This window comes from Primulina huaijiensis, chromosome 7, assembly GCF_012295235.1.
Source record: "Primulina huaijiensis isolate GDHJ02 chromosome 7, ASM1229523v2, whole genome shotgun sequence".
NCBI classification, from domain to species: domain Eukaryota; kingdom Viridiplantae; phylum Streptophyta; class Magnoliopsida; order Lamiales; family Gesneriaceae; genus Primulina; species Primulina huaijiensis.
This window is the reverse complement of record NC_133312.1, coordinates 21889023-21902114: the sequence shown is the minus strand read 5'-3', so window position 1 is coordinate 21902114 and position 13092 is coordinate 21889023. Positions and strand designations below refer to the sequence as shown.

The 13092-nt window shown below is 29.0% G+C and overlaps 2 protein-coding genes across 2 annotated transcripts; one reads left to right on the top strand and one right to left on the bottom strand.

The window, feature by feature from the left end:
* Positions 1–1351: 1351 nt before the first annotated feature.
* Positions 1352–2618, bottom strand: LOC140981535 (probable glutathione S-transferase). The gene is made up of 2 exons (XM_073447970.1): positions 2152–2618; positions 1352–1864 (listed from the first exon to the last, which is right to left on the bottom strand). Exons 1-2 carry the CDS (start codon positions 2461–2463, stop codon positions 1511–1513), a joined length of 666 nt encoding a protein of 221 aa, XP_073304071.1. The 5' UTR covers positions 2464–2618; the 3' UTR covers positions 1352–1510.
* Positions 2619–9427: 6809 nt separating this feature from the next.
* LOC140980416 (HVA22-like protein a) lies at positions 9428–11729 on the top strand. Its single transcript, XM_073446218.1, is given in 5 exon segments — positions 9428–9700; positions 9797–9823; positions 10823–10845; positions 11051–11373; positions 11581–11729. Coding segments are annotated over 5 exon segments (498 nt in total). The 5' UTR covers positions 9428–9641; the 3' UTR covers positions 11647–11729.
* Positions 11730–13092: the final 1363 nt, after the last annotated feature.

The window sequence follows — 13092 nt, the reverse complement described above, 5'->3', positions numbered from 1 at the left end:
GTAACAACTTCATCAAATCATGCCGAGATTATTGCACTACATGAAGCAAGCCGTGAATGTGTGTGGTTAAAATCAATGACCCAACATATCCAAATCTCATGCGGATTATCATTCGACGAGAAGCCTGTGATACTATATGAAGATAATGCTGCATGTGTTGCTCAAATGAAAGAAGGATACATAAAAAGCGACAGAACTAAACATATTCCTCCTAAGTTCTTCGCATTCACCAAAGAGCTTGAGAAGAATAAATGTATTGATGTTCGTCACATTCAATCAAGTGAAAACTCATCAGATCTCTTCACAAAGGCACTTCCTACGACAATATTCAGAAAGCACATATATAATATTGGGATGCGCAATCTACGAAATTTGTGAAGAATTGTTCGTATCAACATGAGGGGGAGTTTACGTGACTGCACTCTTTTTCCCTTACTATGATTTTTATCTCAATGGATTTTTCCTAGTAAGGTTTTTAATGAGGCAGTACAAAAACACGTAATGAAGACATCATCATATCATGATCATCATCACAAGGGGGAGTGTTGAAAATTAATATTTAAAATGTGTATGTTGAATATTTGAATGTTGAAAATAAGAGTTGTAAATATTGAAAATTAGTGTGTGATGATGTAGGTAATGATGATTTTATTTTTGGATTATTTGTAAAGATTTTCTATAAATAGATCTCTCATTTGTGAAGAAAATCACAATTGAGTTGAGAGAAAAATATTATAAAGTGTGTAGTGTGATAATTTTGAGAGTTTGAGATTTTTACTTTTTACCGTAAATTTTGTTACTTTTTCACAACAAATATCACGAGTACTTTTGATTGTTTAAAGAAGTTTTTTTTAACAACTTTTTCCCATAAATGCTTCCCACCCTTTATTTTTATTTTTTTTAAATAAATTGTTTAATATATTACCCACCCCATTTTTTAAATTTTAAAATTTTTTGTTTAATAAATTTTAATTTATTTATTTTTAAATGTTTTGTTTAATAAAATTAATTAAAATTCTAGTGCAATAAAAAAAAATTAATGTATAAATACCAGTCTCATTTACAAATTATTTCATTCATTCAAATACATTATACTACATCATAAATCACGCAAAATCGTCTCTCTACTGTCTTTATTATCTCAATTTCATTTTAAATATTATTTTTTTGTCTGAAATTGCTGAAAATAACAAATGATTTTTTAATGACTTTCGGTTGTTTTAATTTGAACAAAAATTATTTTTTTTTTATCAAGATTAGATTATTTAATTTCGAGATTCAGAATTTATTTTTTTTCCAAACGCTTTACAATTTTTTTAAAAATAAACAACCCAAATATCAAAAAAGAATATGTAAAAAAACATTTATTGTTTCAATCTTATAATGGAACTTCAAATTCATAGAAAAGCACCGATCGAATACAAACCCAACGAAATAAGCAAAAGACCCAAACTTATTGCAACAAATCTAGCTTTAGGTTTACTCCCATAGCAAATAAAACATACGGTTCTCACTTAGCAGTGCTAGTCTTTTGAAACCGAGCCCGTAAACTCTCGGTCAATTTTTCCCGATCAGGCATATGTTGCTTAACAAAGCTCGAGTTCAAGTACTCCTCGATCCAAGCACACAAGTTTGGAAACTTATCCTTGGTTATGAGTTCGATTCCCACCAGTTCAGCAATAATCACACACCAATAGGCAAGAAAATTGCCAGCAATATCAACAAATCCAATGCTATCTCCCCCGAAGAATTTTTTGCCTTTCAGTTCATCGTCAAGAAATTTTAGCAATTTTTCTACTTCTTCCTTAGCCTTTACTTGCTCCTCCTCTGCACTCAGATAAGCCTTCATAAATGCTGGCAAGCACTGAAAACAAAAACAAAAACAAAAATTAACCAGTTTACATCTCATTAAGAATACATGCTATTAAGTTAGCACGAGAACAATCCATTGAGATACTGATTTGATTTTCAAATTAAACGAATCATCACAAATATTAAGCAAGAAAGGAAAAAAACCAGTCATAATGATTTCATACAGAGTTCGAATATAAGTAAAAGAATTTATATTATATTGCATCACTTGCCGCTAAAGAAACTCGATATATATAGCAGGAATAGAATAAAACATGGAAGATAAAAAAGAATTAGTACCGTCTCGTCAAAGAATTTAGCCCAGAAGCGCGCCATGGCTCTGTCATAAGGATTTTTCGGCAAGATGGGCCGCCCATTTTCCCAAGTTTCATCGATGTATTCAAGAATCACCAATGACTCGGGGATTGGCTTAGCATTATGTAGCAAGACAGGAATCTTTTTGTGAACTGGATTGCTTTGAAGAAGTAGAGGGGACTTGTTGCTTAGATCTTCTTCTACGTATTCATATTCTACTCCTTTGAGTTTCAGCGCCATTTCCACTCTCCAGCTGAATGGGCTTCGCCAACAACCAAGTAGCTTCACTTCCCCCATTATCACGATTACAGTTTTTTTTGTTTTGTTTTTGAATGTGTTTTCTGTGTAGTTTGCTGTGGTTGGGAGCTCATTCTTATAGGGAAATTTGACTTGTCCTCCACGAAAGAGAGCATGAGACTCGGTAACTTCAAGTAGGATCGAGAATGGCCGCGGTTCACTTTGTTTGACCAACTTGGAGCTGAATATATTTAGCATATAGGTGAGCGAGATTCAAACCTTAGTTTAGAGGCAAAACTCAAAAGGTAACTGATGAGACCAACAAAACTACGACCCGGTCTCTATACTAATTAACTAATTGGTTATATATACAAGGNTAACATAAAAATATTTATTAATGTGATTCATAATTAGAACTATATTTTGAATATCACTGTGACACCTATTTTAATATCACAACTTTAAATCTGTAAATTAAAAATCAGACTATGAGTATTCAAAGTAATAAAACAAAAAAAAACAAATTTATCAATTTTTTTTTACAACAATCATAATTTCTAAATTTCTCATAATATATTTTGAAGTTATAAAGTTATATACACAAATCACATCCTTGAAAAAGTAGCTACAAGTATTTATTGATGAAAATTTGACAGGGCATAAAACATTAATATAATTGTAATCTTTTAAAAAAAACTTTTATTTTTCGAGAAAAAAATATTTAAAAAACATAAGAAAATTTTAAAAAATTTATAAATCATTTTAAATAACAATAGATGTAAGAGCAATTTGTTTTACATAAAATAATTTGAATTCATTTTTATTTCTCATTTTTATATCACTTTGATGTATATAAGAGCAATTATTACACATAAAATCATTTTAAACTCATTTTGTTTTTTTTGAAGTGTTCTCTTATGGTACCAAACAATTAATTATGTTTGTCACACACAGGGTTTTACGGTTTGGCATATTGACACTCACGCCAGTGCAATCTTTATTTTATTCACCACTAATTTAGTATAGAGCTTTGTACGGTAGATCACAATTGTAATAAATAAAATTCGTGTCTTGGTTAACAAATATAACTTTTAACATAAAGATCAAAAAATGTTTGAACTAAAATATTAATCTTTTACTATCATTCAATTTTGTTGGGTTAAGCATGCATGATGGGTGAACCCTTGGGAAGTTCTCATACGTCAAGCTACTGACCTGTGAAACAGTCTTATAAGAGCTTTTGTGCCAATTTTTATTTTTAACTTGAGTAAATTAACATCCATTAATAACGTAAATAATACACGACTAATAAATTTGAAACTCTAATACAATGGTGTGAATTTACATATATGTCCTTATCTTCGTTAAATAATATTAATAAATACATGTCATTTTCTGTTCGTTTTCATTAATTGGGAAAAACTAACAATAAAATATGTATTTATTATTATTATTATTATTTTAAATTTCATTATGGATATAGTTTTTTTAAAAAAAATGCAGTGTAAATTTCATTCCAAAAAATAAAGGCTAAATTTAAATTTCATTCCAANTCATACGTCAAGCTACTGACCTGTGAAACAGTCTTATAAGAGCTTTTGTGCCAATTTTTATTTTTAACTTGAGTAAATTAACATCCATTAATAACGTAAATAATACACGACTAATAAATTTGAAACTCTAATACAATGGTGTGAATTTACATATATGTCCTTATCTTCGTTAAATAATATTAATAAATACATGTCATTTTCTGTTCGTTTTCATTAATTGGGAAAAACTAACAATAAAATATGTATTTATTATTATTATTATTTTAAATTTCATTATGGATATAGTTTTTTAAAAAAAATGCAGTGTAAATTTCATTCCAAAAAATAAAGGCTAAATTTAAATTTCATTCCAAAAAATGGTGGCTAAATTTTATTTTTTCCCAAATTATTTTACAAGTCATTAATAGACGAGAAAAAACATTTATTTATTATTAATATTATTACTATTTTAATTTTTTTTAAATAGAATGTAAATTTCATTTAAAAAAATATACTAAATTAATTTTTTTTTTTCAATTTATTTTAGAATCTATTAATTAATATATGAAAAAAAACAAACAAACAAAGCGATATTTATTTATTTATTTATTATTATTGTTGTTGTTGTTATTATTATTTATGTTATTCATGAATGTTGATTTACTCAAATTAAAAATAAAATTGGCACATAAACTCTTATGAGGATGTTTCACGGGTCAATTTTCTGAAACATGTCTCTTATCCAACCCGAACCATGAAAAAACATTGTTTTTCATTCCGTAAATGACTGGATCGACTCGTCTAATGGATATATATCTATGAAACCGTCTCACAGAATATCTGCTCAAAAATTAGATAATCATAAAATTTTAAACAAGAGTGTAAACTTCATCTTCATTTTATTTATTTTAAAATACATTAACATTAAATAATGAAAAAAGTCAACCCATCTTAGATATGTATTTCCATGATAACGTCTTGCAGAAGACTTACTCAAAAATTGGATAATTATAAAATTTTAAACAAGAGTTTAAACTTCATTTTTATTCGATTGATTTTAAAATTGTTAATTAATAGAAAATAAAAATAAAACAAAAGAACATCCAAAAAATTAATAGAAAAAAAAATACAAAGGAATAGCAAAAAAAGTAAAATAGAGTTGGTAAATCAAACAAAAAGTAAAAACGGATAAATAAAACAAAAAATAATTATTTTTAAAATAAAGATATTGTCACGCCCCGAAACTCGGGATTGACACCGGCGTTGTTTAACAATCACACAATCGAAACAACAAGCCTTTCGTAGCACAGTATAAACTGAACCAGTTTATAGATCATAATTTCAACTCAAAGGAAACATTGTCTTTTACAACCAAAAATTTCTAAACAACAGAAATAAATGCGGAAACGTAAAACTGCATATTAATACTATCTTAAACTTAATCTAATTCTTGAGATTCACCATCCCCAGAACTGCTCGGATTCTTCATCCTCAACCTGTTCTTCGGACTTATCTGGGAGGGGAGAGTAATGGGATGAGTATTTTTAGAAATACTCAGTAAATGGGGGAATTTCGAACACAACATAAAATTTTATAACATTTTCGAAAACATAACGTATAAATGCAGCATGCTTTTCATAATCGTAACATCGTATTCGTAACATAATAACACTGCGATTTTTCACCTTTAACGGTTTACTGACGTCAGTCCCTAAGTTTTAATCCTCTAAGGGGGCGAGGCCATAAAACGGTTCTATCCCACCGTGAAGGGCCATATGTTGGAATTCCACCCAATTTCAGGGAATTTTCACAGTATCAAAACATAAAACGTACCAAAATTTCAAAAACGTATAAACGAGAGACGGAGCTCGACCAAATTTTTAAAATCAAAAACCGAAAATTTAAGTTGCATAAACCGAAAATTTAAGATTTAAAACAGCCCACTTACAGTGTATTGAATGTTAAGAAAACGTGGAGGCTTAGCTCGGGAATAGGTCGCTCCTAGTTCTTCACTTCGGCGGCACTTCGGCTTGGTTTTTCTTGGATGACTTTGAGTGGATTTTTGGCTTGGGATAACTGCTGAATTCTCGAAATTGGCAGCAAGGAATTTCGAGATATAGGGATGCAAAGAATGATGGGGTGATGGGGTATTTATAGGTGAGGAGGGTTGAGCTAAATTTGGGACTAAAATCATACCAAAAATCATATCAAATCCCCTAATATTGGCTCCAATTGACCTTGCCATTCTCGAAAATATGATGGCTAAAATATGGGATTTGTTTCCAATTTCTTTATAGTTTATTCTTGCATGTGATAATTTCGAAAATTGCTAGGTCCATGCATTGATTCCTCTAGCCTTGGATGGTCTCTACCCCATGCTTGCCTTGTTGTAGGTATATTTTGACTTGGTAACCAAGATTTTCAACAATTAAATCCCAAGGTGCAAATCTTATTAATATACAAAAAATCAAATCCTACCACTTCCTTACAAATATTTCCCTTAAGCCTAACCTTATAAAATACTAAACAAAATCCTATGCTAAAAATCTCTTACACTTATTAATTACAAGATGGAAAAAAATCCGGTTCTCACAGATATAGTTCATTTTTTAAAAATGAAATGTAAATTTCAATATTTTTTATTTTAGTGTAAATTTCACACTAAAAAATGAAGGTTAAATTTCAATTTTCTTTAATTTATTTTAGATTCTATTAATTAATTAATATATGAAAAACAAACAAATAAAGATATATATGTTAATGAATATTATTTAATGATCATAAGGACCTACATTTAAATTCACAATTCAAACTAATTTATTTATAATAGAAATAATANGATTTGAAATTTTGTGATCGAGTTAAATATAAAAAGATAATATTTGTATTCTATTATTTTACTATATATATAGAGTGATTGAGTTCGATATTGTTGACTTTTATGAATTATTGATATTAATTCTCTCTTATCTTTTATCTTTTTTATGTAATGATGATGATTTATAACAGTTTCTAAATCTAATCAAAATTATTATAAACTCTCAAACAAATACTTAAAAATAGAATAAATTTTTTTAAAATAATAATATATTTTTACTTTTAAAGATTAAAAAATAGCTGTTTTTCAGACTATATAATTTAATAATTATATCATACTACATAAGCTAAAAGTAGAGAAACGACCGATCTTGAATTATTTGAAGGCTGACCTATGCCATGAGCTCACGTTAATCTAATAAGCAACCTAGCTAGTTGTATGGCATGCACGATTTATATTTTCGCTTGTAATTTGACAGATAGCTTATTGAAGTACTCCATAAATTATAAAGAATTATAGGGTAAAAAAATCTTACACAAAAGGAAATTAAATCATATTATTACAATCCTTTTTTTGGTGAAAGAATGGTATCTCAACTTGCTGGGCCTTAAATGATGGATTACACTAATTGAGTTCGATTCAAAAACTCGACATATATTTCCTCAAACAAAATTATTGCTGTGATGGAGTATATGAGTATTTGGTTAATAGTAATGTGTTCGATTTCTCTTACCAGCATAGGCAAGTCTGTCACATAAGATTTGTCATGTGCAGTTTACGTAGCTAGAGTGTTTTGTAAAATACTACTACGTTTACCGAGAGATTTACAAAGTACACACAAAAAATAACGGTTGCGGGTGTCAGTCATACACAAAAAACCATACGAGTTAATTATATTTTTCATAAAATAACATATGTATTTTTTTATTTCCCTCTCATATGTTTAATGTGTTTAGAGCTTATCTCTCTTATACAAAAATAATAATACAAGAAACTCAAGTAACATACTATATACATGACGAAATTTTTTATATGGTTCATGGGAATTTAGTAACTTTCACACAAATACGCAAAAATGAAAGAACGTTTGGTAAGGTGTGAATCAGGAATAGAGCTCCAAGTTTTACCAAAAGTGGGGGAAATCGAATTTTTTTTTAAAAAAATTCGATCAATAAAAACTTAAAAATAAAATTGTAAACATTTATGTGTAAAATAACAACAACAACAACAATAATAATATATATTATATATTTGGAATATATTATGTGGAAGTTGATTCTCATAACAATCTTATTTTAGTTCTATATTTTCGACTAATATGTCTTTTGTGAGACGGTATCGATCAGTGAGACGGGTCAGTTCTGTCCATATTTATAATTATATGTAATATTTTTAGCATAAAAAATAATGTTTTTTCATGGATGATCCAAATAGGAGATCTATATTACAAAATTGACTCGTGAAATCGTTTTACAAAAGTTTTGGTGTTATTTGCAATACCTAGACACGACATTTTTTTATTTTTTCTTATCTATATATGTTTTAGCAAGACCAAAGTATATCCTACTTTCTCGAATCACTTTTATTTGAAGTCTAAAGAAGAAATTGACAATTACGTTTAATTTCATTTTCTTATCATAAAAAGCTTCGCACCAGTTGGTGGGGTAGAACACTAAAGCTGCACTTGATGACTTGAACAAAATAATTTCTCTAAGAATAATATGGGACATCAATAAATGATGCAATATTTATGGGCTTGCTATATAAAAAATACAAAAACTCTCGTAACACGATCACACGAGTTGATTTTGTGAGATAGATCTCGAATCCGACTCGATTTTTAAAATAAAATATGCTAAAAATATTACTTTTCACTTTAAGTATTGATCGGAATGACCCGTTTACGGAAATAAATATGTGAGACTGCAAGATACTGATAATATGGACAAGAATACGTCACCCCAAGATGTGTATGTATGTGTGCAATGTTGATGCTAATCGATAGAATCCAAGAATATTGACCATTGCATGCAAATTTTAATGACATTTTATAATCGATTTCAAGGAGGTGTGTCGTTATATTTATTTGAAATACCTTATAAATTTCTGTATTTTAAATTGTTTTAATAGCTCATGAACCGTCAAATAAAACGAAGTGTTTGGATAAAATAAGATAATGAAGTTTAAAAATATTAAAATTTGCTTTTATATTTTTTTTTGTTATGATAATTACCAAAATATAATAATATTATAAAAATAATAGAATGATGTTACTTTTGTACATATTTTAATATATAAATTTTTATCATCATCATCAAACAATATATATTGTATATTGTAAGCGAAACAGTTTCACGGATCTTTATCCGACGGGTCAACTCTGCTCATATTAACAATAAATAAGTTATACTTTTAGCATAAAAAGTAATATTTTTTCATGAGTGATCCAAATAGAATATTTGTATCACAAAATTGACTCATGAAACCATCTCACAAAAGTTTTTGTGATATATATATCGAACAAGATTTTTCAAATAATATAGAATTTTTTAATTTCTTAAATAATATTGAATTTTTTAATTTCTTAAAAGAATCGACTTATATATTATAAGTGGTGTCCATAGTCAAAATTTCGGTGCCTCTTTATATGTGAAGCATTATAATCTCCGTAAATTTTGCCCCAATATTTCTTCTGATCACCTTTTTATGCACTTGAAATTTTCAAATTTAACCTTTTCACACAACTTTTAGCCACAAAACATGCACGAATCATTTCATTTAACTAGCATTTCTCAAACATACAAAGCAAGTGATCAAATTAGCTTCCAATCCTTTCTCAATTCATCAAACATCCGTCAAAGGTTGTAAGAAACCAAAACAAATTCCTGATGGGCTCTGGAGACAATATTTTTTCAGTGGTGGCAAAGAATATTGATGTTCTTGCCATGTACGTATAATATGCAGAATGTTTTTATTTAATTTAAATATCTTGATTGGTTGATTATTTAAATATTCCTAACTTGAACTATTTCTTGATTTTCAGGCCTTTGGTCTCCCTTGTTTTCCCACTGTGAGTCGTTTATTTTATATTCTTGCAAATTTTCTGTTACGTAGAAAATCCGATGAAGGGGACGAACAATTTTGGTCGTGTAATAAATTTGCATATTTTTCATTTTTTGGTCTGTAATTATCGGTCAATTAATAGTCTTAGTACTTTAATTTATATTTTTCCATTTTAGTCTTCTTCCACGGGAATCACTACAAAAAAAAGTGTTTCCAGAAGCTGTTTTTTTTTTCAATTTTAAGATCGGTTTTTAACCGCTCCATCACTTTACCACCGGTTGCAAAATCACTCCTCTTATTGATGACCTTATATCTTATAGAAGCGGTTTTTTCAACCGGTGTTACAAGTTGAAGAACCGCTTCTATTGTTTATTTTAGGTGCGGTTTGATAATGCTCGTACCATCACGCATATTTACAACAGTTTCGAACCGTTTTTGTAGTTGTGTATTTAGGAACCTTTCAAAGTGTTCTAAAAGGCGTGAAGTATAAGAACGGTCTTACACCGCTCCTACATGCCATGGTTATAAGAGCGATTTGCAACCGCTATTGATGTTGCCAATTAAAGAGCGGTTTGAAACCAATTGTACATATTGTGAATATTACAACGGTTTTGGACCGCTCCCGTAGCTGTGCATTTAGGAGCCTCTTCAAAGCGTTCTAAAAACAGTAAAGTGTAAGAACGGTCATTCACCGTTCCTACACGCCATTAATATAAGAGTGCTTTGCAACCGCTATTGATGGTAGCAACTGAAGAGCGGTTTGACACCGATCATACACGTCGTGCATATCACAACTTTAAGAGCGGTTGCAAATCACTCCTATATGGCATCGATATAGGAGCAAGAAATATAGGACCGGTGTCAAACCACTTTGGACACAGTTGGCAGTAAGAATGGTTGTCCTCCGTTCCTATACCTTGTCAATAAGAGAGCAGTTTTCAACCATTTCTAAATATAAAAATTTAGGAGCAGTTGTAAACCACTTTTGAAAAGATACTGGATGTAGATATTGTACGTGTTACGAGACCAGTTTGCACTATAGGTATATAAAACAAAAGCTAAAAAGTATTCAATAGGTTTATTTTAAAAACAATCATAAAACTAGAGCAATAAAATCATAGTTGTTCTCACTATGAGAACATAGTTGAAAATCATAGTTGTTCTCACTTGATCATAAATCGCAAGCTTTATAAATCTTTGTAAAACTTATTAAGTTAAAAAAAATGCAGGGAAGGCTGTTTGCAATTATATATATCAGTTATAATATTGTCATAAATCTGTTGAAAATACAAGAAATCATTTCATAGANCTATTAGGTTTCCGATTTGGTCTTACGCGAAGTTGATGGCGATATGCTGGTTGGTGCTGCCTTACTTCAACGGGGCAGCGTACGTGTACGAGAATTACATAAGACCGTTTTACAAGAATCCTCAGGTTAAAATATGGTACATTCCTCGGATAAAGGATGCCTTCAGCAAGCCAGATGATATTTTAACTGCTGCAGAAAAATACATAGAAGAGAATGGACCTGAAGCTTTCGAAAGGATGATAGCAAGGGTAATTAAGCTCTGTCACGATGTTCCCTTTAATTTCAACGTAATTTAAATACCATTCTTTTGAAAGATTCAACATGAACAGTTCGCTCACTCATGCATGTGAGCTAGGCAACTATCACATTCGCATGTATAATTTATTTGAAATCGCAATGTTTGTTATCGCGATTCGAAGTTGTTTTTCATTTACTTTACATTTCTTTTGCTGTAGGCTGATAGAGAAGCAAGAGACAGGCGTAGCAGCTACTCAATCTTTCATGATGGTTATGAATATTGAATTTGTACAAATATGAATATTTGGTATTCATTCAAGGTGTAATATTAATGGGACTTCATAAATTCCTATTAACATTTGTGCCTTATCATGATATTATTAAAAAAGTGAAAAATGAATAGACATTTAAATTGAAAAAATAATATAGTTATAAAAAATAAAAATAAAATTATTTTTTCGTTAATTTAAAAAACTTTCTTAAATACAACACATGTCGATTAATTTTTTTGGCTAATAATCATTATCATATATCAAAATTTTAGATTGTGTTAGTCTAAGACAATGACATGATGCTTATTGTGTTTAGTGTATTGATGTTGACCACCAACCTTAATACATATTTAATTTTTTAATTTTCGAGAAGTTATATATTATTATTTTTTAACATGTGATAAAAAAAATATTTTTAAATCAAATTCAATAAAATTAATGAGAAATTTTTTTAAAAAATTCAGTAATTTCATCTAAATCCACATTCACAAACAATTTTGTGACATGACACATGTTTGACACATTTGAATGATAACAATAATTGTTTTATCAATATTTTTATCCAAATTGATTGTGATTTTATCTACAAAATCTCTTCATAATATACACAACAGCCTATAAATTATGTATAAATCAGAAAAGTTATTTTTTTAACATTTACTATGTGTATTCCAAAGCAATGCCAATAAATTTTATAAAGTGTCTTCTAATAAGATGCATACTTTCTTTAGAATTGATTTAATCATTTTCATTACATGACATTTTTATACTATCATGTATCCATTAACTTTGTAATATATAAGAAAATTATCAAATTAGTAAATATGTAATAATTAAAATTTTGTACAAATAAAAAAATAATATTTTTCACTTCTCGATCATGAAAGTCAGATTTCAAATTTAATATCTCGTTGTTTCCATATGTAGGTAGTTCATAACAACGAATAAATTTAAATTTAAACGAACATTACATTTTGGATGGATTCAACTCAGATGTGGTGCTGAAAAGAGGAGTCGTTTCAGAATTCAATTTTGGATTAGATAAATTTAGTAAGATAAATAGAATAAGATTGGTTTCTAATATAATATACAATATTGCATTATTTATAATTTAAAATTCAAATAAGACATCCCAATAGACAAAAATTATACATTGAATGCTTTTGACAGAATTATATCATACATTAACTCTTTCAAATTATGAAAATCTCGAATTGCATGCATTGGGTGTCAAACATTTCTGATTATTGAGGGTAATATACATGTTTATTGAGGGTGATTTAATGTCCATTTGAAACTCTTTTGAATATATCTCTTTTAATTTTCTTGGGATCTCTTATTTGAATTTTTAAGAAGACAATTTAAGATATACAATATACATATGCTTTTGGAAGAAAACTGCAATGCATTAATTGTGAGGCCTGGGGCCGAAGAGGGCGGGGGGTGATCGCCGGTGCC